The sequence below is a fragment of the Pseudophryne corroboree genome, chromosome 4, assembly GCF_028390025.1.
Source record: "Pseudophryne corroboree isolate aPseCor3 chromosome 4, aPseCor3.hap2, whole genome shotgun sequence".
In the NCBI taxonomy this organism is placed as follows: domain Eukaryota; kingdom Metazoa; phylum Chordata; class Amphibia; order Anura; family Myobatrachidae; genus Pseudophryne; species Pseudophryne corroboree.
Genome location: NC_086447.1, coordinates 859,456,774 through 859,483,817, shown reverse-complemented (window position 1 = coordinate 859,483,817; position 27,044 = coordinate 859,456,774). Strand labels below are relative to the sequence as shown.

Sequence of the window (27,044 nt, the reverse complement as noted above, 5' to 3'; positions counted from 1 at the left end):
CCTACATGCAAGCCAATTTAGCAAGTCGCTCATTTCACCCGCTGGGTGAAATGAGCGCCCCCCCCCCCCCCCCCCCGTCTCCCCCCGCACGCTCAGCACACATCGCGCTGCGCTGAGCGGCGGGAGAGATGTGTGCTGAGCGGTTTGCACAGCACACATCTCTCCCATGTATATGGGCCTTTAGATGTGTTATGTGGATTGCCTTTCATTTGTATTTTCTTTATACAGTAGTTTGACACCAAAGAATTATTTCTGAGTCGCAAGCAAATCCGAAGGCAGCTGCATGTAGTGATTTTTAACATGCTACACGTGATGCTGCCTGCATCCGTATCCTTGAAAGCACACGATTTAGAGTTATGGGAATTAGGTTTGCATCTCCTGCAGATGATAGTGATTGAGGACTGGGACAGTGCAATCACAAAGATGCATGTGACTCAGAATATGGGTGTATTCCTCACATGCTATTCGCTGCAGGCAAATGTAACATGTGCAGAGAGATTTAGATTTGGGTGGGTTGTATTGCTTCTGTCCATGGTAAATACTGGGCACTTTATTTTTACACTGCAATTAAGACTTTAGTTTGGACACACCCCACGCAACTCTAAATCTCTCTGCACATGTTACATCTGCCCAAGCAAAAAGTGCAAAACAGAGGGGAACAAAATGTTACTTGAATTAAGTTTTGCAGGATGCTTAGCATGCACTGGCAAATTATATTACATGGAATAAATAGTAGGGGGATGATGACAATAATTCATTTGTGCTGTGGCAAAATGCGTAGGGTTTCACGCAAATATATTGAGACAAATGTTTTGTCGAACACTAAGACAATTTTGCCCATCTTCACAGCAGAACTTTTTTTTTGCCTATTTATGTTTTTTCTTTAATAGAGTTGTTGTTTTTTTTTAAATACGGATAATGAAATACTGTAAAGTTTAAAAAAATAATAATAATGAAATAAAAAAAGAAAATTACTTACAATATTGTCAGATTGGGAAGATTGGTAAACGCGTAACTGTGAATTCGTTCCAGCGAATCGCTTTGGGATATTGCTCTGTCACAAACATACAATAAAAACAAAAAACAAAAACACATGAAAATGCGTTAGAAGATGCCAGGAGTTCTCGCTTCTGAAGTACTGTAACGTTACACTCTGACCTCACATATGCAAATCGTACACTGAGAATGGGTGATTTTGGCATTTGTTTTCTGTTTTGAGCAAGTATTAGTGTGGATGGAGGGGCTTTCTCTGGAGCAGAGTGACATTTACTCCATGCTAGGTCAAGACTAGGCCTCCCTACACAGTTTATTCACCCCCTCCACAGTTTAGGTCTCATCAGTCTTAATTACAATCCACTTCTAACTCAATATTGCTGGAATAGATTTACTATGTGGGATAAAGCAATATTCAGTAGAATGCAGTGTCAGCTAGCAACTAATAGGATCAGTGCGACATTAACGACTTTATGAGCCAAATTATTTTAGGCAACATGGGCGGAAGGGAGAAGACTGTAATCCCAGATAGTAAATACTAACCAATTTCCTGTCTTGTATTTTGTCTTTCAGCTCTCATGATAATTAATTACAAGGTGCTGGCAGTGTTTTAAAAATAGTTGTAGATGTTCAAATGCATTTTATTGCTGTGTAAATGACCTTTGTGACCAGGGCCATCTTAACAGCAGTGCAGGCGCCTGGGCAAATCAATGCACTGGGGCCCCTACCTATCCACCAGGGGTAGGGGCAGGGCCAGTGCTAGGGTGTTCGTTCCCCCCTGCAAACTATAAACTTGCGTCCTTCCATACTTTACAAAGGGACAGCGCACGTCGAAAAAGGGATGTAGTCTCACAAGGAGGGGGCGTGGCCACCCAATAGTACCCCCATTTAAAACACCCCCAGTAGTGGCACTGCTTACACATAATGCCCCAGTTGTAGCACAGCTTACACAAAATGCCACAGTAGCAGAGCCGCTTACACATACCGACCCCAGTAGTAGCGCCGCTTACACATAATGACCCCAGTAGTAGCACCGCTTACACATAATGACCCCAGTAGTAGCGCCACTTACACATAATAAACCCTGTAGTAGCGCCGCTTGTACAAAATAAAACCAGTAGCAGCGCAGATTACACATAACACCTCAGTAGTTGCGCAGCTTACACATAATGCCCCCAGTATAGATAGCACCTTTCCTTGTGTACATATGCCTATTTCCCTATAGATTGTAAGCTTGCGAGCAGGGCCTTCCTACCTCTATGACTGTTATCACCCAGTTTGTTATTGTCATTTCAAATTGTAAAGCGCAACGGAATTTGCTGCGCTATATAAGAAACTGTTAATAAATAAATAGTAGCACCGCTTACACGTAATGCCCTAGTAGTAGCGGCGCTTACACGTAACGAGCCCAGTATTAGCGCTGCTTACGCACAATGCCCCCTTTGTAGTGCAGCTTACACGTTACGCCCCAGTAGTAGCGCTGCTTACATGTAACGCCCCAGTAATAGCGCAGTTTACACGTAACGACCCCAGTAGTAGCGCAGCTTACACATAACGCCCCCAGTAGTAGCACCGCTTACATGTAATGCCCCAGTAGTAGCGCCGCTTACACATAATGAACCCAGTAGTAGCGCCGTTTACACGTAAGGCACAAGTAGTAGAGCCGCTTACACGAAATGCCCCGGTAGTAGTGAAGCTTACACGTAACGCCCCGGTAGTAGCGCAGCTTACACGTAATGCTCCAGTAGTAGCGCCGCTTACACGTAACACCCCAGTAGTAGAGCTGCTTACACGTAATGCCCCGGTAGTACTGCAGCTTACACGTAACGCCCCGGTAGTAGCGCAGCTTACACGTAATGCTCCAGTAGTAGCGCCGCTTACACGTAACACCCCAGTAGTAGAGCTGCTTACACGTAATGCCCCAGTAGTAGTGCAGCTTACACGTAACGCCCCGGTAGTAGCGCAGCTTACACGTAACACCCCAGTAGTAGCGCTGCTTACACGTAATGCCCCGGCAGTAGTGCAGCTTACACGTAACGCCCCGGTAGTAGCGCAGCTTACACGTAATGCTCCAGTAGTAGCGCCGCTTACACGTAACACCACTGTAGTAGCGCCACTTACACATAATGCCCCAGTAGTATAGCAGCTTACACGTAACACCCCAGTAGTAGAGCAGCTTACACGTAACGCCACAGTAGTAGCACAGCTTACACATAACGCCCCAGTAGTAGCGCAGCTTACATGTAACGCCCCAGTAGTAGCGCAGCTTACATATAACGCCCACAGAAATGCAGTTTATTCACATTCCCCCCCCCCACCCCTGCACACATACATAAAAACACACACATACATACGTACATACACACACACACACACACACACACACACACACACACACACACACACACACACACACAGAGACTTTCTCACTTACTCTCCCTGGCTGGCAGGATCTGGAGCAGCATGTCCTCCTCTGTGGCACTGCAGTCTGCTAGTCACATGTAGCCCCGCCCCTCTTCCCATGTAGCTCCGCACCCTCCACACACATAGCTCCGTCCCTTTTCAGCCGTGCAGTCACTGTCAAAGGATGGGGGAGAGGACTGAGGAGGCTTTAAGCAGCCAGCGCCGCTTCCTGCCATGCAGTGACAGGCACAGCAGCCAGCAGCAGTAGGGAGGCCAGGCGCAGCAGCGGGGAGACAGAGCAGGGAGAGCGCCTTTCCAGCCTGGTGCCTACCTGCTCTACATCCCTTTGCTGAGCGGGTAGCGCCGGGCCTGGGTAGGGGTGGGGGGTGCTATCAGCGGCAACTTTGATGTCCTGCAGGCGGAAGGGGGTGTTCTATCTTCCACTCAGCATGTAAGACATGGAGCAGTAATTTCTAATTACTCCTTTACTGCACAGATGGTGGGAAATGAGGCGGGAGGGTGAACACTAAACTGTAGAAGGGGGCATTGGGCTGAATGAAGGGGCCCTGGTACATGACTTCCAGGGTGGTAGGGGGTGTTTAATACGCAGGGGAGGGGTGGATAGTGGAGTGGGCTTAATATTCATAATTTTCCGGTGGGAGGGCAGCTTGCTTGGAAATAAATTTTGTTAACTTGGGGATCAGAGTTCAGGAGTCAGAGCAATCCACTAATGAAAATATAAAACGGCATACAGGCGTGTGGAGCTGGAGCAGCGACCAGCTGCTGGAAGGCTGAAATCTCTTGTTCTGGGCATATTAGAGACATGCTGCTAGTGTCCACCGAAAGGGGAGAGTCCCAGCCTTTGGAGAATACCCTCAGAAAAACTCTAAATTAGATAGAACCTGAGATATCTGACTGGGAAGAGCAATTAACAGGCTCAGATAGGGACCACTGCTTTGAAGTTGTATAGACTCTGAGCTATCAGCCTAGGGCCCTTACACTCCTGGGGCCCTTGGGCAACTGTCCATTGAGCCCATATGAAAAGACGGCTCTGTTTGTGACATCATATGCCCGTTATTGCACAAATTCAATATATATTTTATAAGTAAAGCCATGTATTTCAGGGGTGATGGCAGTGTCTGCATCACTCATGTCACATGTCTGCATCATTCACATGTAGCCTGCAGGGGTAGCCAACCCTGGCCCTCGAGAGCTACCAACAGTTCATGTTTTCCAGACCACTTGTCGATCTGTAGAATGTGGCGATTAAGAATGAATGCACCACATGTTTGAAAATGTGACAGTTAGTAATGACTACACCTGCGCACCAGCTAGGTGGTCTGGAATCCGTGAACTGGCTACCCCTGATTCTAGTGTCTATATGCCATATGGTGCAAGACACCCGCCAACTCAGACGAGCACTGTACCGTATTTTTCTTTTGATTTTGTGTCTTATTTGCATTGCAGACACAGCGGAACACCACTCAGTCGGCACTAGATACATGGGCTGCGACTTTAACCACACAGGAATTAATTTAATCATGTATGATGTCACAGATGAAGCACAGCGGAACTTGGCGCAACAAAAAGCCGGGGCCGCTGCATCGTAGCACTTTTATGAGCGGATTCGGTTTTACTCGGTTTTACTCGGTTCTCAAAACCGAATCTTATTGGCTATCCAAAACACGTGACATCAGTGAGCCAATAAGATTCGGTTTTGAGAACCGAGTAAAACCGAGTAAAACCGAATCCGCTCATCACTAATTTTATACATATTAATTTGCACTCAGATGTACAAATGTCGCACAGCAAATTGATCAGTACAAGCTAGCAATGTTGTTTTGTTGACTTCAGTTTCATATATGCAAATAAGTCGCATATTTTGAGTGAGAAAGACATTTGGCACTTCCATGTCACCCGGGACCTGGAGCTCTGAGAGGGGCTACAGTATTTGCTGCCACTTGAGGTACAGTATAGGAGGACTAATCTAGAAAATGTAAACGCTAGATTGCATTTTTGCGGTGCGGAATCATTTAAGTGTTCTGGCATGGAAGGGACATTTAAGGAAGATGCTCCACAATTAAAGTCTGGTTGGTTACAGTTGTCAAAATCTCAAACTTGTCACTATATTTTAAATTATTATTATTACCAGTTACTTATATAGCGCACACATATTCCGCAGCGCTTTACAGAGAATATTTGCCCATTCACATCAGTCCCTGCCCCAGTGGAGCTTACAATCTATGGAGGTCATTCCGAGTTGTTCGCTCGCAAGGCGATTTTAGCAGAGTTGCTCACGCTAAGCCGCCGCCTACTGGGAGTGAATCTTAGCATCTTAAAATTGCGAACGATGTATTCGCAATATTGCGATTACACACCTCGTAGCAGTTTCTGAGTAGCTTCAGACTTACTCGGCATCTGCGATCAGTTCAGTGCTTGTCCTTCCTGGTTTGACGTCACAAACACTCCCAGCGTTCGCCCAGACACTCCTCCGTTTCTCCGGCCACTCCTGCGTTTTTTCCGGAAACGGTAGCGTTTTTTCCCACACGCCCATAAAACGGCCTGTTTCCGCCCAGTAACACCCATTTCCTGTCAATCACATTACAATCGCCAGAACGAAGAAAAAGCCGTGAGTAAAATTACTAAGTGCATAGCAAATTTACTTGGCGCAGTCGCAGTGCGGACATTGCGCATGCGCATTAAGCGGAAAATCGCTGCGATGCGAAGATTTTTACCGAGCGAACAACTCGGAATGAGGGCCTATATTCCCTACCACATGTACACGCACACACACATTCACGCTAGGGTTCATTTTGTTGGGATCCAATTAACCTACCGGTATATTTTTGGATTGTGGGAGGAAACCGGATTACCCGGAGGAAACCCACGCAAGTACGGGGTGAACATACAAACTCCACACAGTTAGAGCCATGGTGGGAATTGACCCATGACCTCAGTGCTGTGAGGTAGTAATGTTAACCATTACACCATCCGTACTGCCCCATTCCGTACTGCCCCATTTTGCACTTTCCAGTAGGACTGCAGAAAACAGTGTTTCTGAGTACACTTCGACCAACATGATAGAAACGTTCAAATAAATATGACATGGTTGGCCTATATTATGTTTGTACACAATGTATTAGCAAGTGTGATTCTCTAGGCTACGGACCTGCTACTGTTAGCAAGTGCTGCTGCTGTCCAGAAATGAATAGACACCCACCGGACTCAAGCGCAAACGTAATTGCGTACATAAAAGCAGACTATACGCAACTCTGGAGAACATCGAAGCTAAGGGTTAGTCTATGGCTACGCAGACTGGCCACAGCAGTAGCGACTCAGATGCCGTGAATATACACGTACGATCACGCAGCCATCAGAAGATACACGCCCTGAAATGGCCATGGCACACCTGTGTTTTCCCAACTACTCCCTACAAATTCCCCATTACCACCTCCAAACCGCCACTTCCTGTCAATCACTCTGCGACAACGTCCTCAGGGGGTCATTCCGAGTTGATCGCTCGCTGCCAATTTTCGCAGTGATCAGGTGAAAAAACGGCATTTCTGCGCATGCGTATGCCCCGCAATACGCACGCGCGACGTACAGGTACAAAGCTCTTTGTGGTTGTGCTCAGGTTCTAGCAAAGTTTTTCTTCACACTGGCGGCCGCAAGAAGATTGACAGGAAGGGGGCGTTACTGGGTGTCAACTGACCGTTTTCAGGGAGTGTTTGCAAAAACGCAGGCGTGTCTGAAAAAACGCAGGCGTGGCTGGGCGTTCGCTGGGTGGGTGTATGACGTCAAATCCGGACACGAATAGGCTGAAGTGATCGCAAGCGCTGAGTAGCTTCAGAGCTACTCTGAAACTCCACAAACTGTTTTTGTAGAGCTCGGCTGCACAGGCGTTCGCACTTCTGCTAAGCTAAAATACACTCCCCAGTGGGCGGCGGCATAGCGTTTGCACGGTTGCTAAAAACTGCTAGTGAGCGATCAACTCGGAATAACCCCCTCAGTGCGAGCGGGATCGCAGCAGCATCCTCGCGCATGTGCATTGAGATCGCAGCACGCACACAATCTGCCGATAATTGCGCCATTGCGTGAATATCGGCTATTGCGTACAAACATGATTTAGGTCCAGAGTTCCGATGTTCCCTCACTCTTATAATTAATGTAGGACATAAATGTGGACAGAAATGTGGCTAAATCAAACAGTAATTATAAGAAATATTTAATGAATAAATGAAGTTGTTTTAATTGCTTAATTGAAAATTTGATTCTAAATACTAATATACCTCTTCCCTGCTATGTTTAGCATATCATTAATTTTGGTAAGAAATAATAACAATAATAATTAAAAAACCCAGATCACACTGTAATGCTAAAATCAATGTGGATTAGATGACAGGGAACACGTTGTACATGGTGAAAAAAAAAACTTTAAGAAAATACTCTGATCAATTCTTACTTTGTAGAGTAGTAAAATATAAACCACAAACTATAAGAGTGGAACATGAGACTTATTTTTTATTCATGACAACATACTTTAAATAAAAAGAACAATTGGTGATTATAAAAAAGGAATTATCATTATCTACGCAGTGGAAGATTAGCTCGGCTTTGGCAAGGATCTAGATCAGTGTCTAACTAAATCTAGATTGCTGGTCCATCACACAGTGGCGTAACTATAGAGGGGGCAGAGGATGCAGCTGCTATGGGGCCCGGTGGCTTGGGCGCCCCCAAAGGCAATCCCACTGCACCCACTAGCAAACATTTTTTTATTTTTACTTACTGCTGCTGCGGCGGGTTCAGGGCCCGGCAGTGTACTTACTGGTAGGGAGGAGAGAGATAGAACCGCTTGTTCTACAGAATCTGAAAGCGTGGCTGCAGTAGAAGCGCCGGGGCAGTGCCTGTGCTTATACAGCGCCACAACCATCAGCTGCGCACTGATGTACACTGCGGGGCCCTAAACCTGGTGTGGCAACGGTAAATAAAAATGTAAAAGTGAAACAAAAAAAAATTATATTAAATAATAATACATTTTGGTGGGTGCAGTTGGATTGCCTTCGCCCCCCCCCCCAAGCCCCATAACAGCTTCATCCTTTGCATCTTGTATAGTTAGAGGATCCAACCATATCTGTCCATCTATGCCCCCTCCCGTCTGTTTACCTTTCCATCTATGCCCCCATATGGTGCTCTCTCCGCCCACGCCTCTTTCCATCTCTCCATCTATGTCCCCTCCTGTCCATCCGTCTATACCCCCATATAATGCTCTATCTATCTGTTTGTCTGTGTATGCCCCCTCCTGTCCATCTATCTATACCACCATATGATGCTCTGTCTGTTCATCTGTCCATCTATGCCCCCTCCCGTCCATCTGTCTATCTATGCCCCCTCCCGTCCGTCCATCTGTACCCCCATATGGTGCTCTGTCTGTCCGTTTGTCTGTGTATGCCCCTCCTGTCCATCTATCTATACCGCCATATGATGTTCTGTCTGTTCATCTGTCTGTCTATGCCCCCTCCCGTCCATCTGTCTGTCCATCTGTACCCCCATATGGTGCTCTGTCTGTCCGTTTGTCTGTGTATGCCCCTCCTGTCCATCTATCTATACCGCCATATGATGTTCTGTCTGTTCATCTGTCTGTCTATGCCCCCTCCCGTCCATCTGTCTGTCCATCTGTACCCCCATATGGTGCTCTGTCTGTCCGTTTGTCTGTGTATGCCCCTCCTGTCCATCTATCTATACCGCCATATGATGTTCTGTCTGTTCATCTGTCTGTCTATGCCCCCTCCCGTCCATCTGTCTGTCCATCTGTACCCCCATATGGTGCTCTATCTGTCCGTTTGTCTGTGTATGCCCCCTCCTGGCCATCTATCTATACCGCCATATGGTGTTCTGTCTGTTCATCTGTCTATGCCTCCACCACCTTCCTCTGCTGTAGTCAAGTAGTGTAACATCAGTTATATAACTTTTAGATGTTTGTAATCTGGACAGTGTGTGCGCGCCACTCTTTATGCAGAAGGAGGTGGTGTGGTCATGCTAATAGGCATGTGACCACATCACACTGCGGCGTGTCATATCCACTGGGTCATGCCCAGTACTTCAAAGTACTTTGCTCTCCTGTAAAAACAATCCGTTATTGCCGCACATACCTACCATAGCAGTGGGTGACACAAAAAGGGGCACCTGTTTGTTACCAGGGCAACTCTTTTAACTGTCCTGGAATCAGGACAAAACTCAGGTTATAAGATACTTATCCAGGCTTGCATGGTTAATATTGGTCTAAAACCCTATATATAATAAATGGTCCCCATAGTGCAGTGATTCCCAAACTGTGTACTTAGGTACCCTGGGGTGCTGTGAGGCTCTTGCAGAGGTGCCGTGGGTTGGTGGTCCAGGACCAAATCAAATTATTTATGTTCAAAGTGATAGCCACAACCGGTGCTAGTGGCTGCCAATAATAAGCCATGTGGACAGTCAGAAGCACAACTGCAGGCCCTATCTACTTCATTTATTCCCCCCCCCCCAAATCTATCAATAAAGACCTTTTATCCTAAAGGTGGATACACACTTAACGATAAATTAAATGACGTCCAACAAATGCATACAAGGCCCGGCCGCGGCGTGACGTCACTGAGTGATATCGTTTGCATATCGCTCAGTGTGTACGCACTGCCGCCGACCAGCCAAGTCCCGGGAGGGGAAATACTAGGCGACGTTGCTCTTAGAGCACTTTGCCTAGTGCTCTCCCACCTTTAGGGGTGCCATAAGTAAAATGTTATCCCAACTGCCTGTAATGTGTGGAGAGACAATCAATGGTGATGCATCAAACTGCCAAGAGAGGCAATTAAATAATATTACACCTACACAGATATATATATGATATATGATAGTGATGTGCATCGGACATTTTTTGGGTTTTGTGTATTGGTTTTGGATTCGGTTCCGCGGCCGTGTTTTGGATTCGGACGCGTTTTGGCAAAACCTCACCGAAAATTTTTTGTCGGATTCGGGTGTTTTTTTCAAAAAACCCTAAAAAACAGCTTAAATCATAGAATTTGGGGGTCATTTTGATCCCATGGTATTATTAACCTCAATTACCAGAATTTCCACTCATTTCCAGTCTATTCTGAACACCTCACAATATTATTTTTAGTCCTAATATTTGCACTGAGGTCGCTGGATGGCTAAGCTAAGCTACACAAGTGGCCGACACAAACACCTGGCCCATCTAGGAGTGGCACTGCAGTGTCAGGCAGGATGGCACTTCAAAAAAATTGTCCCCAAACAGCACATGATGCAAAGAAAAAAAGAGGCGCACCAAGGTCGCTGTGTGAATAAGATAAGCGACACAAGTGGCCGACACAAACACCTGGCCCATCTAGGAGTGGCACTGCAGTGTCAGACAGGATGGCACTTCAAAAAAATTGTCCCCAAACAGCACATGATGCAAAGAAAAAAAGAGGCGCAATGAGGTCGCTGTGTGACTAAGCTAAGCGACACAAGTGGCCGAAACAAACACCTGGCCCATCTAGGAGTGGCACTGCAGTGTCAGACAGGATGGCACTTCAAAAAAATTGTCCCCAAACAGCACATGATGCAAAGAAAAATGAAAGAAAAAAGAGGTGCAAGATGGAATTGTCCTTGGGCCCTCCCACCCACCCTTATGTTGTATAAACAGGACATGCACACTTTAACAAACCCATCATTTCAGCGACAGGGTCCGTCACACGACTGTGACTGAAATGACTGGTTGGTTTGGGCCCCCACCAAAAAAGAAGCAATCAATCTCTCCTTGCACAAACTGGCTCTACAGAGGCAAGATGTCCTCCTCATCATCATCCTCCGATTCCTCACCCCTTTCACTGTGTACATCCCCTTCCTCACAGATTATTAATTCGTCCCCACTGGAATCCACCATCTCAGGTCCCTGTGTACTTTCAGGAGGCAATTGCTGGTGAATGTCTCCACGCAGGAATTGATTATAATTCATTTTGATGAACATCATCTTCTCCACATTTTCTGGAAGTAACCTCGTACGCCGATTGCTGACAAGGTGAGTGGCTGCACTAAACACTCTTTCGGAGTACACACTGGAGGGAGGGCAACTTAGGTAGAATAAAGCCAGTTTGTGCAAGGGCCTCCAAAATGGCTCTTTTTCCTGCCAGTATACGTACGGACTGTCTGACGTGCCTACTTGAATGCGGTCACTCATATAATCCTCCACCATTCTTTCAATGGTGAGAGAATCATATGCAGTGACAGTAGACAACATGTCAGTAATCGTTGGCAGGTCCTTCAGTCCGGACCAGATGTCAGCACTCGCTCCAGACTGCCCCGCATCACCGCCAGCGGGTGGGCTCGGAATTCTTAGCCTTTTCCTCGCACCCCCAGTTGCGGGAGAATGTGAAGGAGGATCTGTTGACGGGTCACATTCTGCTTGACTTGACAATTTTCTCACCAGTAGGTCTTTGAACCTCTGCAGACTTGTGTCTGCCGGAAAGAGAGATACAACGTAGGTTTTAAATCTAGGATCGAGCACGGTGGCCAAAATGTAGTGCTCTGATTTCAACAGATTGACCACCCGTGAACCCTGGTTAAGCGAATTAAGGGCTCCATCCACAAGTCCCACATGCCTAGCGGAATCACTCTGTTTTAGCTCCTCCTTCAATGTCTCCAGCTTCTTCTGCAAAAGCCTGATGAGGGGAATGACCTGACTCAGGCTGGCAGTGTCTGAACTGACTTCACGTGTGGCAAGTTCAAAGGGTTGCAGAACCTTGCACAACGTTGAAATCATTCTCCACTGCGCTTGAGTCAGGTGCATTCCCCCTCCTTTGCCTATATCGTGGCCAGATGTATAGGCTTGAATGGCCTTTTGCTGCTCCTCCATCCTCTGAAGCATATAGAGGGTTGAATTCCACCTCGTTACCACCTTTTGCTTCAGATGATGGCAGGGCAGGTTCAGGATTGTTTGGTGGTGCTCCAGTCTTCTGTACACAGTGGCTGAATGCCGAAAGTGGCCCGCAATTCTTCGGGCCACCGACAGCATCTCTTGCACGCCTCTGTCATTTTTTAAATAATTCTGCACCACCAAATTCAAGGTATGTGCAAAACATGGGATGTGCTGGAATTTGCCCAGATGTAATGCACGCACAATATTGCTGGCGTTGTCCGATGTCACAAATCCCCAGGAGAGTCCAATTGGGGTAAGCCATTCTGCGATGATCTTCCTCAGTTTCCGTAAGAGGTTGTCAGCTGTGTGCCTCTTCTGGAAAGCGGTGATACAAAGTGTAGCCTGCCTAGGAATGAGTTGGCGTTTGCGAGATGCTGCTACTGGTGCCGCCGCTGCTGTTCTTGCTGCGGGAGGCAATACATCTACCCAGTGGGCTGTCACAGTCATATAGTCCTGAGTCTGCCCTGCTCCACTTGTCCACATGTCCGTGGTTAAGTGGACATTGGGTACAACTGCATTTTTTAGGACACTGGTGACTCTTTTTCTGAGGTCTGTGTACATTTTCGGTATCGCCTGCCTAGAGAAATGGAACCTAGATGGTATTTGGTACCGGGGACACAATACCTCAATCAAGTCTCTAGTTGCCTCTGAATTAACGGTGGATACCGGAACCACGTTTCTCACCGCCCAGGCTGCCAAGGCCTGAGTTATCTGCTTTGCAGCAGGATGACTGCTGTGATATTTCATCTTCCTCGCAAAGGACTGTTGGATAGTCAATTGCTTACTGGAAGTAGTACAAGTGGTCTTTCGACTTGCCCTCTGGGATGACGATCGACTCCCAGCAGCAACAACAGCAGCACCAGCAGCAGTAGGCCTTACACTCAAGGATGCATCAGAGGAATCCCAGGCAGGAGAGGACTCGTCAGACTTGCCAGTGACATGGCCTGCAGGACTATTGGCTTTCCTGGGTAAGGAGGAAATTGACACTGAGGGAGTTGGTGGTGTGGTTTGCAGGAGCTTGGTTACAAGAGGAAGGGATTTAGTGGTCAGTGGACTGCTTCTGCTGTCATCCAAAGTTTTTGAACTTGTCACTGACATGATGAATGCGCTGCAGGTGACGTATAAGGGAGGATGTTCCGAGGTGGTTAACGTCCTTACCCCTACTTATTACAGCTTGACAAAGGCAACACACGGCTTGACACCTGTTGTCCGCATTTGTGTTGAAATAATTCCACACCGAAGAGCAGATTTTTTTTGTATTTTGACCAGGCATGTCAATGGCCATATTCGTCCCACGGACAACAGGTGTCTCCCCGGGTGCCTGACTTAAACAAACCACCTCACCATCAGAATCCTCCTTGTCAATTTCCTCCCCAGCGCCAGCAACACCCATATCCTCATCCTGGTGTACTTCAACAGTGACATCTTCAATTTGACTATCAGGAACTGGACTGCGGGTGCTCCTTCCAGCACTTGCAGTGGGCGTGCAAATAGTGGAAGGCGCACGCTCTTCCCGTCCAGTGTTGGGAAGGTCAGGCATCGCAACCGACACAATTGGACTCTCCTTGGGGATTTGTGATTTAAAAGAATGCACAGTTCTTTGCTGTGCTTTTGCCAGCTTAAGTCTTTTAAGATTTCTAGCAGGAGGATAAGTGCTTCCATCCTCATGTGAATCTGAACCACTAGCTATGAACATAGGCCAGGGCCTCAGCCGTTCCTTGCCACTCCGTGTCGTAAATGGCATATTGGCACGTTTACGCTTCTCATCAGACGCTTTCAATTTTGATTTTTGGGTCATTTTACTGAACTTTTGTTTTTTGGATTTTACATGCTCTCTACTATGACATTGGGCATCAGCCTTGGCAGACGACGTTGATGGCATTTCATCGTCTCGGCCATGACTAGTGGCAGCAGCTGCAGCACGAGGTGGAAGTGGATCTTGATCTTTCCCTATTTTAACCTCCACATTTTTGTTCTCCATATTTTAATGTGTGGAATTATATGCCAGTATCAATAGCAATGGCCTACTACTATATATACTGCGCACAACTAAAATGCACCACAGGTATAGAATGTAGATGGATAGTATACTTAATGACGACACAGAGGTAGGTACAGCAGTGGCCTTCCGTACCGTACTGCTATATATAGTATACTGGTGGTCACTGTGTCAGCAAACTGCAAAACTAAAATGCACCACATGTATAGAATGTAGATGGATAGTATACTTAATGACGACACAGAGGTAGGTACAGCAGTGGCCTTCCGTACCGTACTGCTATATATATTATACTGGTGGTCACTGTGTCAGCAAACTGCAAAACTAAAATGCACCACAGGTATAGAATGTAGATGGATAGATTACTTAATGACGACACAGAGGTAGGTACAGCAGTGGCCTTCCGTACCGTACTGCTATATATAGTATACTGGTGGTCACTGTGTCAGCAAACTGCAAAACTAAAATGCACCACAGGTATAGAATGTAGATGGATATGGATAGTATACTTAATGACGACACAGAGGTAGGTACAGCAGTGGCCTTCCGTACCGTACTGCTATATATACTGGTGGTCACTGTGTCAGCAAAACTCTGCACTGTACTCCTCCTATATAATATTATACTGGTGGTCCCGACTCCCCAGTCCCCACAATAAAGCAGCACACGGAGCACAGATATGGAGTGTTTTTCAGGCAGACAACGTATAATGGTGGTCACTGTCAGCAAAACTCTGCACTGTACTTCTACTATATAATATTAATTATACTGGTGGTCCCCAGTCCCCACAATAAAGCAGCACACTGAGCACAGCCACAGATATGGAGTGTTTTTCAGGCAGACAACGTATACTGGTGGTCACTGATCAGCAAAACTCTGCACTGTACCCCTCCTATATTATACAGCTGCTCCCCAGTCCTCCCCACAATGAATTAAGCAATAATGCACAATCAAATTCAACAATAACGGAGAGGACGCCAGCGTGAAAATGGCTGCGATGCGCGACTGCTTATATAGAATCCGAATCTCGCGAGAATCCGACAGCGGGATGATGACGTTCGGGCGCGCTCGGGTTACCCGAGTCATACGGGAGAATCCGAGTATGACTCGGACCCGTGTAAAAAGGGTGAAGTTCGGGGGGGTTCGGTTTCCGAGAAACCGAACCCGCTCATCACTAATATATATATATATACACACAAACAAAAATCCCAGCAAGCGGCGGCACTCAGAGTCTATTCTCAGTAGGTAAAGTGCAAAAAAGTGCTTTTTAATAAATCACTCCATTCCAACGTTTCGGGGCCGTGACGCCCCTTCATATCTATGAAGCAGATATAAATATACTGTGTGTGTATATATATATACATATATACACACTCACATACACACATATTATATCTCTATAATAATTTTCTAAGGTCTGTCCAACCTCCAACATGCATGTGCAGTGGGAGCTGTGGCACACCCCAAGGACTCCCACTTCTAGAAAGACGGGACAGGCCCTAGATTAGCATGAGAGGAGGATGAGGATCAGGGCTGACGGGAACATAGTAAATATGGGGTGGGAGAGAGCAGAAGAGCGCGGGGGTGGGGGCAGAGCTGCAGATAGACAAAGGCAGGGGATTAGCTAGGCTTCTGTCACCTGCAAAGACTCCGATCACCCCGTCCTCCCCAGTAAATAGTTGTCATCCCCTACCTATCTGACACCCATACCATACACAAATTATCGCACTGATCGCAATATATTGCGGAGAACATTACAGAGACCGCCATATAATACAGAGAACATCCAATTGACCACCGTAAAATACACAGGGCATTGCAGTGACTGCAAAATAATGCAAAGAACATCACTGGGACTGCCATATAATACAGAGTACAGGCAGCATTAGTGACCTCCGTATAATGTAAAGAGTATTACAGTGACCACCATATAATACAGCAGACATCAATGACCTCCATTCTCATCGCTCCCCGGCCCGCAGCCGCTGCGGCCCACCCCCCGTTCGGTCCGGCCACACCAGCGTTGGCCGGACCGCGCCCACGAAACGCCGGCCAAACGCCGCCGTTCCGCCCCCCCCCCCCGCGCCCAGCGACCGCCTCTGCCTGTCACTCAGGCAGAGGCGATCGTAGCGGCTCTACGGCCTTCGGCCGTCAGGCATGCACCGGCGCATGCGCAGTTCTGACCCGATCGCACTGCTGCGATAAACTGCAGCGTGCGTTCGGGTCAGAATGACCCCCTAAATGCTGCTGAGTAGGACTTTTGCTGGAGATATGATGCCACTTGCATCTGCCTTTGTTGCAATTGGCAATGCAGAGGTGTATTCAGTTATGGAAGCACCCGAGTACTGCAAACACAGTTGGCACACTCATACACAAGAACAGAAGATGCCCTCTCTCTACCAGCAATGCACTGGTCCGCCTCTGGGTCTATTTATGTGGGGGAAGTTGGCGGAATTCCTGCAATGTAATGCAACACACCCCAAAAACTTCCCTTTGCTTTGCCTGTATCTCAATTCGCAGACATAGAATGTTATATAAACATTAACCCTAGATGACCTAATGTTTGTGTCTGTAGGATAGATTTGCACAATGCCTTGGAAGAGTGTGGATTTTATTACAGACAAAAGTGATATTTCAGGGTTTGAGAATGCAAGGTTGACAATCTTGGATCTGTGTACAAAAATGTACAAAAGACAGTTCAAAGACAAGATTTATACATCATTATGTTTCATGGGTGCCAGTACTTTTTCTTACAAAAAATAAATAAATGGAAGATTATAAAATAGAACTCAACAAATCAACGAACAAAACAGAAATCAACAAAACAGAATTTCATCCAAGGGATATTCTTAGACTGTTAACGTAAAGAAAAGACTTACATGAATATTTACTCAAAAGCACGTAGCAGTCTCTGTTTATGGCACAGGGGCTGAAGCAAAGTCACAAGAGCAGAACACAACATTTTTGTATTTGCTCCGGCCTTTTGTACACAGAAATACATGCGATCATTTACTTAATACAATAAAAAATGTTTTTAGCAGTTTAAAGTAAGAGTTAATAATAGGTGCCTTTAATAACACCAATATGTAGCATATTAAAGGGGTGGGCGCAGGCCCCTCTCTGTCGGGGGGCACCCCAGCTGGAGCACACTGACATCACTAGCTCTCCCTCTTGTGCAGCAGCAGAACCAGGCAGCCAGAATGTGAGCAGGACAGTAGCACGGCAGGTGGATACACTGCGGCCCCACAGCACATGTGCAGACTTTCCTGAAAGGATGCAATTCGCCCTGTGATTGACGGCAGTGGGTGTCGGAGGGGTGGCGATGCAGCGTTTGCGGGGATGGTCCTGGCAATGCAGGACCATTTTAGGGGTGGCTATGTGTGATGTCAGTGAGTCTGCCTATCACGAAATTAAGGATGACTCTGAAAGATAGAAACATCCCTGTTGTGCTTAATGCAAGTGGTGGCTGTGGAACTTATAAGTAGTGATGAGCGGGTTCGGTTCCTCGGAAACCGAACCCCGCCGAACTTTACCCATTTTACACGGGTCCGAGGCATACTCGTATTCTCCCATATGGCTTGGTTAATCCGAGCACGCCCGAACGTCATCATCCCGCTGTTGGATTCTCGCGAGATTCGGATTCTATATAAGCAGCCGCGCGTCGCCGCCATTTTCACTCGTGCATTGGAAATGTTAGGGAGAGGACGTGGCTGGCGTCCTCTCCGTTTATTAATCTTGAATTCTTGATGCAAAAATATTTGTGCTTATTGCTTAATTGTGGGGACTGGGGAGCAGCTGTATAATACAGGAGGAGTACAGTGCAGAGTTTTGCTGACCAGTGACCACCAGTATACGTTGTCTGCCTGAAAAACACTCCATATCTGTGCTGTGTGCTGCATATATCTGTGCTCACACTGCTTAATTGTGGGGACTGGGGAGCAGCTGTATTATATAGGAGGAGTACAGTGCAGAGTTTTGCTGACCAGTGACCACCAGTATACGTTGTCTGCCTAAAAAACACTCCATATCTGTGCTCAGTGTGCTGCATATATTTGTGCTCACACTGCTTAATTGTGGGGACTGGGGAGCAGCTGTATTATATAGGAGGAGTACAGTGCAGAGTTTTGCTGACCAGTGACCACCAGTATACGTTGTCTGCCTGAAAAACACTCCATATCTGTGCTCAGTGTGCTGCATATATCTGTGCTCACCACTTGCGTCTAGCATCAGGAGGAAATTTGGACGTATCGCCGGATAAGGCTCGTCTTAAAAGGTTAATTGGCACCAGAGCCGGGGGGACTACAAAAACGGAACCCTGAAGGCGTAGTGGTAATTAAATTATAACATGGCCATGTTCTATAAAATCCGTGATGATATTCATTAATTCTACTGCTCCAAGTATTTTACATGACTAATTTATTGCTGCTATAAACAGATCAGCGTCAATTCAAAGGGAGCTAAAAAGCGGCTGAATGTTACACGTACTATGTGTTATTGAAAGCAAGTTTTATTACATATATTCCCTCTGATTCAGTGCCCCTACAACATCTGCCTTATGATTGAATCACTAAGGAAAGGATACAGCATTAAACTGAGTGAAAATAAGGGACTGAACAACGGACTCAGCTGTTGCAGATTTGTAGCAATTAAGTGAAACACTGTGACTCATTGCAACTGTTGTATCTTCTGTGCACTAAGAGGGTTAGTTTAACTAATGTATGGAGCAGAGCACTGAACGATTTTATTACATGTGTCATGAATTATTAATTTATGTCAATGTGGTTTTAGTTTTTTATTTTTTGCATGCAAATTTGTTGTAGAGGCAAGGGAAGGATTTTTTTATTATTCTATATTTTGGTACTATAATGGTACTATTGGAGAATTATTATTAAGATAAAGCAAATTAATAAATTTATTATTATAATAAGAAGTCTGTAAGCGCTGTCTGTATTTCTTCTTTTCTTAGTTTCTTTATATTACGTGTAGGGGGTTGGGAAGACCCCCCTGCTTATAGTGAGCTGCATGCAGACTTGGGACATATACATTTAAACGTTTTTAAACCGATTAAATTTAATTGAATTGGCGCCAGGGGGGCTACTTTATTGTAGGTGTTTCTGTTATATTATATAGGAGGAGTACAGTGCAGAGTTTTGCTGACCAGTGACCACCAGTATACGTTGTCTGCCTGAAAAACACTCCATATCTATGCTCAGTGTGCTGCATATATCTGTGCTCACACTGCTTTATTGTGGGGACTGGGGACCACCAGTATATATATAGGAGGAGTACAGTGCAGAGTTTTGCTGACCAGTGACCACCAGTATACGTTGCCTGCCTGAAAAACACTCCATATCTATGCTCAGTGTGCTGCATATATCTGTGCTCACACTGCTTTATTGTAGGGGACTGGGGACCACCAGTATATATATATGAGGAGTACAGTGCAGAGTTTTGCTGACCAGTGACCACCAGTATACGTTGTCGGCCTGAAAAACACTCCATATCTGTGCTCAGTGTGCTGCATATATCTGTGCTCACACTGCTTTATTGTGGGGACTGGGGACCACCAGTATATATATAGGAGGAGTACAGTGCAGAGTTTTGCTGACCAGTGACCACCAGTATACGTTGTCTGCCTGAAAAACACTCCATATCTGTGCTCAGTGTGCTGCATATATCTGTGCTCACAATGCTTTATTGTGGGGACTGGGGACCACCAGTTTATTGTATAGGAGGAGTACAGTGCAGAGTTTTGCTCATAGGCGTGCGCAGCATATTTTATTAGGGGGTGCACTGTTGGAGGGGTGTGTCTAGCACCGCCTTTTGGGCGTGTCTAGCACCATCTATTGACGGTCAGCGTAATATAAAATAACCACCCTTGTACCAATCCTAATAAAGCAGTAACATTGTCAGATGTTGTGGTGTGCACCAAACAAACACTCCTGATGGCACTCACTGCAATTACACTGCTCCTCCTCAGCCTGGTCTGGCCCCCCCTCTCTTTCCCCTGCAAGCTGCAGTCACTCACTGACACTGACAGTCACATACTAGTTACTGCTACTGCTGGAAAAACGTGTTACGTGTCAATGCTGCTGCCGACCACCTGCCAGTATTGAATTTGTCCTCCTAAGAGGAATACTGGCTGCATGCTGCTCCTCATCAGTGGCTGGCGTTGGCTAGAATAGAAGGAAAGAGGTGGGCGTGTGATGGGTGGGCGTGTGAGCAGCATGATGTCATCGTCACATCACGCAGTTTTTGTACATGGAGGTGGAGCCGGGAGTTTGAAAGCCGGTGGCAGTGGAACCCTTGATTAACCCAGGCGTCCAGTCAGTAATGCAGTCCTGACAGGGTGCAACGCAGAGGGGACAGTAATCAGCCTGCTCGGCGATCGCTGCATCAGGCTTGTGAGATCGGATTGTCGGACATTAGGGGGTGCCTGTGCGCACCAGGCACCCCCCCTGCGCACGCCTATGGTTTTGCTGACAGTGACCACCAGTATATATAGCAGTAAGGTACGGAAGGCCACTGCTCTACCTACCTCTGTGTTGTCAAGTATACTATCCATATACATTCTATACCTGTGGTGCATTTTAGTTTTGCAGTTTGCTGACAGTGACCACCAGTATATATAGCAGTACGGTACGGAAGGCCACTGCTCTACCTACCTCTGTGTCGTCAAGTATACTATCCATCTACATTCTATACCTGTGGTGCATTTTAGTTTTGCAGTTTGCTGACAGTGACCACCAGTATATATAGCATTACGGTACAGTAGGCCACTGCTGTACCTACCTCTGTGTCGTCAAGTATACTATCCATCCATACCTGTGGTGCATTTCAGTTGTGCGCAGTATATATAGTAGTACGCCATTGCTATTGATACTGGCATATAATTCCACACATTAAAATATGGAGAACAAAAATGTGGAGGGTAAAATAGGGAAAGATCAAGATCCACTTCCACCTCGTGCTGAAGCTGCTGCCACTAGTCATGGCCGAGACGATGAAATGCCATCAAAGTCGTCTGCCAAGGCCGATGCCCAATGTCATAGTAGAGAGCATGTAAAATCCAAAAAAACAAAAGTTCAGTTAAATAACCCAAAAATCAAAATTAAAAGCATCTGAGGAGAAGCGTAAACTTGCCAATATGCCATTTACGACACGGAGTGGCAAGGAACGGCTGAGGCCCTGGCCTATGTTCATGGCTAGTGGTTCAGATTCACATGAGGACATAGGCGTGCGCAGCACATTTTATTAGGGGGTGCACCGTCGGAGGGGTGTGTCTAGCACCATCTATTGACAGTCAATGCAATATAAAATATCCATTATTGTACCAATACTAATAAAGCACATACATTTTCAGATGTTGTGGTGTGCACCAAACAAACACCCCTGATGGCACTCACTGCAATACGGCACTCAACTGCTTAGCAGAGCAGCGGTGAATAGACACTGTGCGCATGCGCACAGCGTCTATTCAGTGCAGACAGAGGGAGAGGGGGCATGCCAGCGGCTCACAGAGCATGCCCCCTCAGTGACGAAAATGGGGGCGTGGCCCGCGATCGTGGTCCTCCCGCGAAGCCACGCCCCTTTCTCAGACCACACCCCTTTTCGGGAGCGCGTGTGTCCCTCTTTCAAAAGATCAAAAGTTGGGAGGTATGCTACAGGAACAGGCTGGAGTCAATAGTGCACAACTACAACAGGAACAGGCTGGAGTCAATAGTGCACAACTACAACAGGAACAGGCTGGAATCAGTAGTGCACCGCTACAACAGGAACAAGCTGGGATTTGTAGTGCACCGCTACAACAGGAGCAGGCTGGCATCTGTGGTAAACCACCGCAACAGGAACAGACTGGGATTTTGTGAAGCAATTCCGTACATGCATCTGGTTTAATGTATTATTTGGGACTGAGCCTTCCAGACGTTATCATTACATCTGCCAACAGTGCTCTTTCAGAAAGGCATACAAGCTGTGTCAGTCTCCCTCTGCAATAACCACTTTCTCTATAACAATAGTAATATGTCACAGAGAAACACAGATGAAGAGTCTGCTTGACCGTGACCTGGTCATACTTTCCGCTATCATTTTCTGCTCAATTCCCATTATGTTAATTAATATTTGCTGTTGCCAGTGTAAGAGGGGCTAATTGGGAGTTAGGAGTAAGGCAACAGATGTAAGCACTTTGCACATGGAACAAGCCATGTTGCACTGCCAGAGGTGTAAATACAGTTATTATTTTTTGCATGCAGAGTAAATAATGGCTGTGTTTGCATGTAGCCCACAAACACTGGGCAGCTTTATTTTACAGTGCAGTTTAGATCTGAGTTAGTAAAACGACTCTCTTAAATCTAACTCTCTCTGCACGTTGCATCTGCCTGACCTGATTCATACCCTCCAACATGACCCATTCCATTAGGTACAAAATGCTCTATTCCTGGACTTCTTTGCCAGTTACAGAGGTGGGGCTGCAGCACAGTCCAAAATTCAAATAGGGGAGCCTCACCAACTGCCACTCCAAACACTGCCAAACATCGCTGTCTGGGACTCACTGGCAGTGTGTGTGGCTCCCCTGTTTGAAGTTTGGACTGCGCTGCAGCACCATCTCTGTAACAGCCACTGGCTAGAAAGTCCAGGAACAGAGTATTTTGTACCTAATGGAATGGGTCATGTTGGAGGGTATGCTGATGTGCGACAGGGTTATTCCAAGGTGCAAAGGACCTTATTCACCTTCAGTTGAATTTTTTGGTAATTTAGCAAAACTGCAACTGCTAGCACTCGTATGCTGGGGGCTGCTCAGCACAGGACAAGGCTGCCCAGCATTCTAATGGCCGCCAGCAATGCTATCGCAATGCAGACCCTGCAAAATAAGGAAAGCCCCCATCCGGCACAGCCTGGCAACTCTCACCTGCTGCTCTGCTAAGCAAAGAAATGGTGAATAGGTGCTGCTCACATGCGCCCAACATCTGTTCACATAGACTGGGGACATGGCCAGCAGCTCACAGAGTACTAGACATGGCCCCACCCTGGGGTGCGTGGGTTGTGGCCGGTAGGGATGGCCATCGACCATCGATGATTCAAAATCATCGATGGTCTATGGCCGATGTCAAATACTTTTACCATTGATGGGGGAGAACCAGATGGTTTCCCCCCATCGGATGGTTCATTGCTACTGAATTGTGTTTTTTTTCCCCTCAAAGTGTCAGAGCATGGAGCTTAACCCCACCCCCTGACACCCATGAAGCCAGGCCCCCGGGCTCCGATTGGCCCGTATTTCATTACACAGCAATGCAGGGATGGTGACCATCGATGGATAACCCACCGATGGCCATCCTTAGTTGTGGGTGCATCACTTCCCATGAGACCACGCCTCTAGCCGTGAGGCCACACCCCATAATTTTATAGTTAGGACAAAGGATCTTCTGCATTAACAAAGTTTTATCCAATGCACAGAACTGAACTTACAGTATGTTGTTGTATCAACAGACACTGAAAATGCACAAATCTGCCTAAAAGACAGGAGTGAATGAAGGTGTAGCTCTCCTATACATGTGAAGGTCTATGATGAGGTGCGTAACAACTAACAAGTAGGACAGTGGCCATCAGCTGTCCAATGTTAGTACTGTGCAAAGGGCCTAATTCAGAGATGATCGCAGCAGCAAATTTATTAGCAGTTGGGCAAAACCATGTGCACTGCAAGGGGGCAGATATAACAAATACTTGCCTACTCTCCCTGAATGGCTGGGAGGCTCCCGAAAATCGGGTGGCGCTCCCGCCTCCCCGGAAGAGTGAGCAAGTCTCCCGGCTGAGCGCCCACCACTGGCAACCCCCCCGCATCCCCTAGCAAACCCCCGGAGCCGCAGTTCAAAGTGGGCGGTCTAGGGGTCAGGTCGTTTCGCGTCATCCTGGCCTTGCCCCCTGCCTTTCAATGCCAATATTATCGGCATTGCTACGTGATTGTTCAGCCACGCCCCAACCCCGCCCCTAAATGTCACCCTGCATCATCGCCACGCCCCTGCTGCTCCAACCTGGCTGCAGCCTCCCGGAGGGGGCAGCCAGATTGTCGGTAAGTATGATATAACATGTGCAGAGAGAGTTAGATTTGGGTGGGGTGTGTTCAACTTCAAACTGAAATCTAAATTGCAGTGTAAAAATAAAGCAGCCAGTATTTACCCTGCACAGAAACAAAATAACCCACCCAAATCTAACTCTTTCTGCACATGTTATATCTGCCCCACCTGCAGTGCACATGGTTTTGCCCATCTGCTAACAAATTTGCTGCTGCGATCAACTCTGAATTACCCCCATAGTACTAAGCTGTACATTGGCTTAATCATACTTTACAACATTATAAAATCATTTCAGGGACACTTTTCTACTGAGTCAATGCATTTAAGTGCGTCTCACGCGATACTGTCTCAGCCAACCTTGGAGCTCTACAATTCCCATCCCGTCCTGTTTACAGAACTTGATTAAAAATGTCTTAATTTGTTGTACTCAGCAATAGGTCTTAACAAATGGGAATAATGGCAACTAAGGTGGTCATTCCGAGTTGTTCGCTCGCTAGCTGCTTTTAGCAGCATTGCACACGCTAGGCCGTTGCCCTCTGGGAGTGTATCTTAATTTAGCAGAATAGCGAACGAAAGATTAGCAGAATTGCTACTAAATAATTCTTTGCAGTTTCTGAGTAGCTCCAGACCTACTCCTAGATTGCGATCAGCTCGGTCCGTTTAGTTCCTGGTTTGACGTCACAAACATGCCCTGCGTTCGGCCAGCCACTCCCCCGTTTCTCCAGACACTCCTGCGTTTTTCCCTGATGCGCCTGCGTTTTTTAGCACACTCCCGGAAACGCTCAGTTACCTCCCAGAAACGCCCCTTTCCTGTCAATCATTCACCGATCAGCAGAGCGACTGAAAAGCGCCGCAGGATCCACAGCAAATCTACTAAGTTTTTAGTTAAATAATTAAGCGCATGCGCCCTGCGTGTCTTGCGCATGCGCATTCAGCAACAAATCGCAGCATAGCGAAAATCGGCAACGAGCGAACAACTCGGAATGACCCCCTAAATGCAGAAATGGAATACCTGTGCCGGAGATCAGCACTGGAAATCAGGAACAGTTCCAGGGATAATATATTCCAGTAACAGATCTATAAACCCTGGGATATTGTCGCACACCAGGAAAAGTGCAGCCTGTAGTCCACTGGGTGTTGCAGTGACCATCAAGTGCAAATGACGCCACCTTTTGACCTTTGAGTCTGATTTATACTAGTGATGAGCGGGTTCGGTTTCCGAGAAACCGAACCCCCCCGAACTTCACCCTTTTTAGACGGGTCCGAGCCATACTCGGATTCTCCCGTATGGCTCGGTTAACCCGAGCGCGCCCGAACGTCATCATCCCGCTGTCGAATTCTCACGAGATTCGGATTCTATATAAGCAGCCGCGCGTCGCCGCCATTTTCACACGTGCATTGAGATTGATAGGGAGAGGACGTGGCTGGCGTCCTCTCCGTTTATATAGTTACACAGTTGATCTGATTGCTTAGCTTATTGTGGGGAGGATTGGGGAGCAGCTGTTAGGAGGAGTACAGTGCAGAGTTTTGCTAATAGTGACCACCAGTTTTTTATCCGTTCTCTGCCTGAAAAAAACGCTCCATACCATATCTGTGCTCAGTGTGCTGCATGATATATCTGTGCTGAGTGCTCACACTGCTTAATTGTGGGGACTGGGGAGCAGCTATAGCAGGAGTACAGTGCACAGTTTTGCTGACAGTGACCACCAGTATACGTTTGTCTGCCTGAAAAACACTCCTGTGGTGTCTTTTTTTTTATACTATAAACGCAGTCTGCTGACGGTGTCCACCAGGTCCATTATACTGTATATAGCAGTACGGTAGGCCACTGCTGTACCTACCTCTGTGTCGTCACTCGTCGTCCATAAGTATACTATCCATCCATCTACATTGTATACCTGTGGTCATAGGCGTGGCAAGCACATTTTATTAGGGGGTGCACCATCGTAGGGGTGTGTCTAGCACCGCCTTTTGGGTGTGTTTAGCACCATCTATTGACGGTCAACGCATTATAAAATATCCACCCTTGTACCAATCCTAATAAAGCAGATACATTGTCAGATGTTGTGGTGTGCACCAAACAAACACCCCTGCTCCTCCTCAGCCTGGTCTGGCTCCCCCTCACTTTTCTCTGCAAAGTGCAGCAGCTTACTTACAAGTCACTCACTCACTGACACTGACAGTCACAGACTAGTACTACTGCTGCTGCTGGAAAAACGTGTTACGTGTCAATGCTGCTGCCGACCGCCTGCCAGTAACGCTAGCTGCATGCTGAGCCTCATCAGTGGCTGGCGTTGGCATAGCATAGAAGGAGAGAGGTGGGCATGTGGCGGGTGTGACGGGTGGTCATGCGAGCAGCATGACATAATCACATCTCGCTGTTTTTGCACATGGAGGTGGAGCCGAGAGTTTGAAAGCCAGTGGCAGTGGCACCCTTGAATAACCCAGGCGTCTGGTCAGTAATGTAGTACTGTCAGGGTGCAGCGCAGAGGGGACAGTAATCAGCCTGCTCGGCGATCGCTGCATCAGGCATGTGAGATTGGGGTGCCAGACATTAGGGGGTGCCTGTGCGCACCAGGCACCCCCCCTGCGCACACCTAAGCCTGTGGTGTCTTTTTTTCTTTATACT

The 27,044-nt window shown here is 46.9% G+C and overlaps 1 protein-coding gene across 1 annotated transcript in view; it reads right to left on the bottom strand.

The window, feature by feature from the left end:
• LHCGR (luteinizing hormone/choriogonadotropin receptor) overlaps nt 1-27,044 on the bottom strand; it is a 444,743-nt gene that overhangs the window by 237,316 nt on the left and 180,383 nt on the right. The window contains exon 3 of the mRNA XM_063918688.1: nt 980-1,054. Within this exon, the coding sequence (XP_063774758.1) occupies nt 980-1,054 (75 nt within the window). The remainder of the gene's footprint in view (nt 1-979; nt 1,055-27,044) is intronic.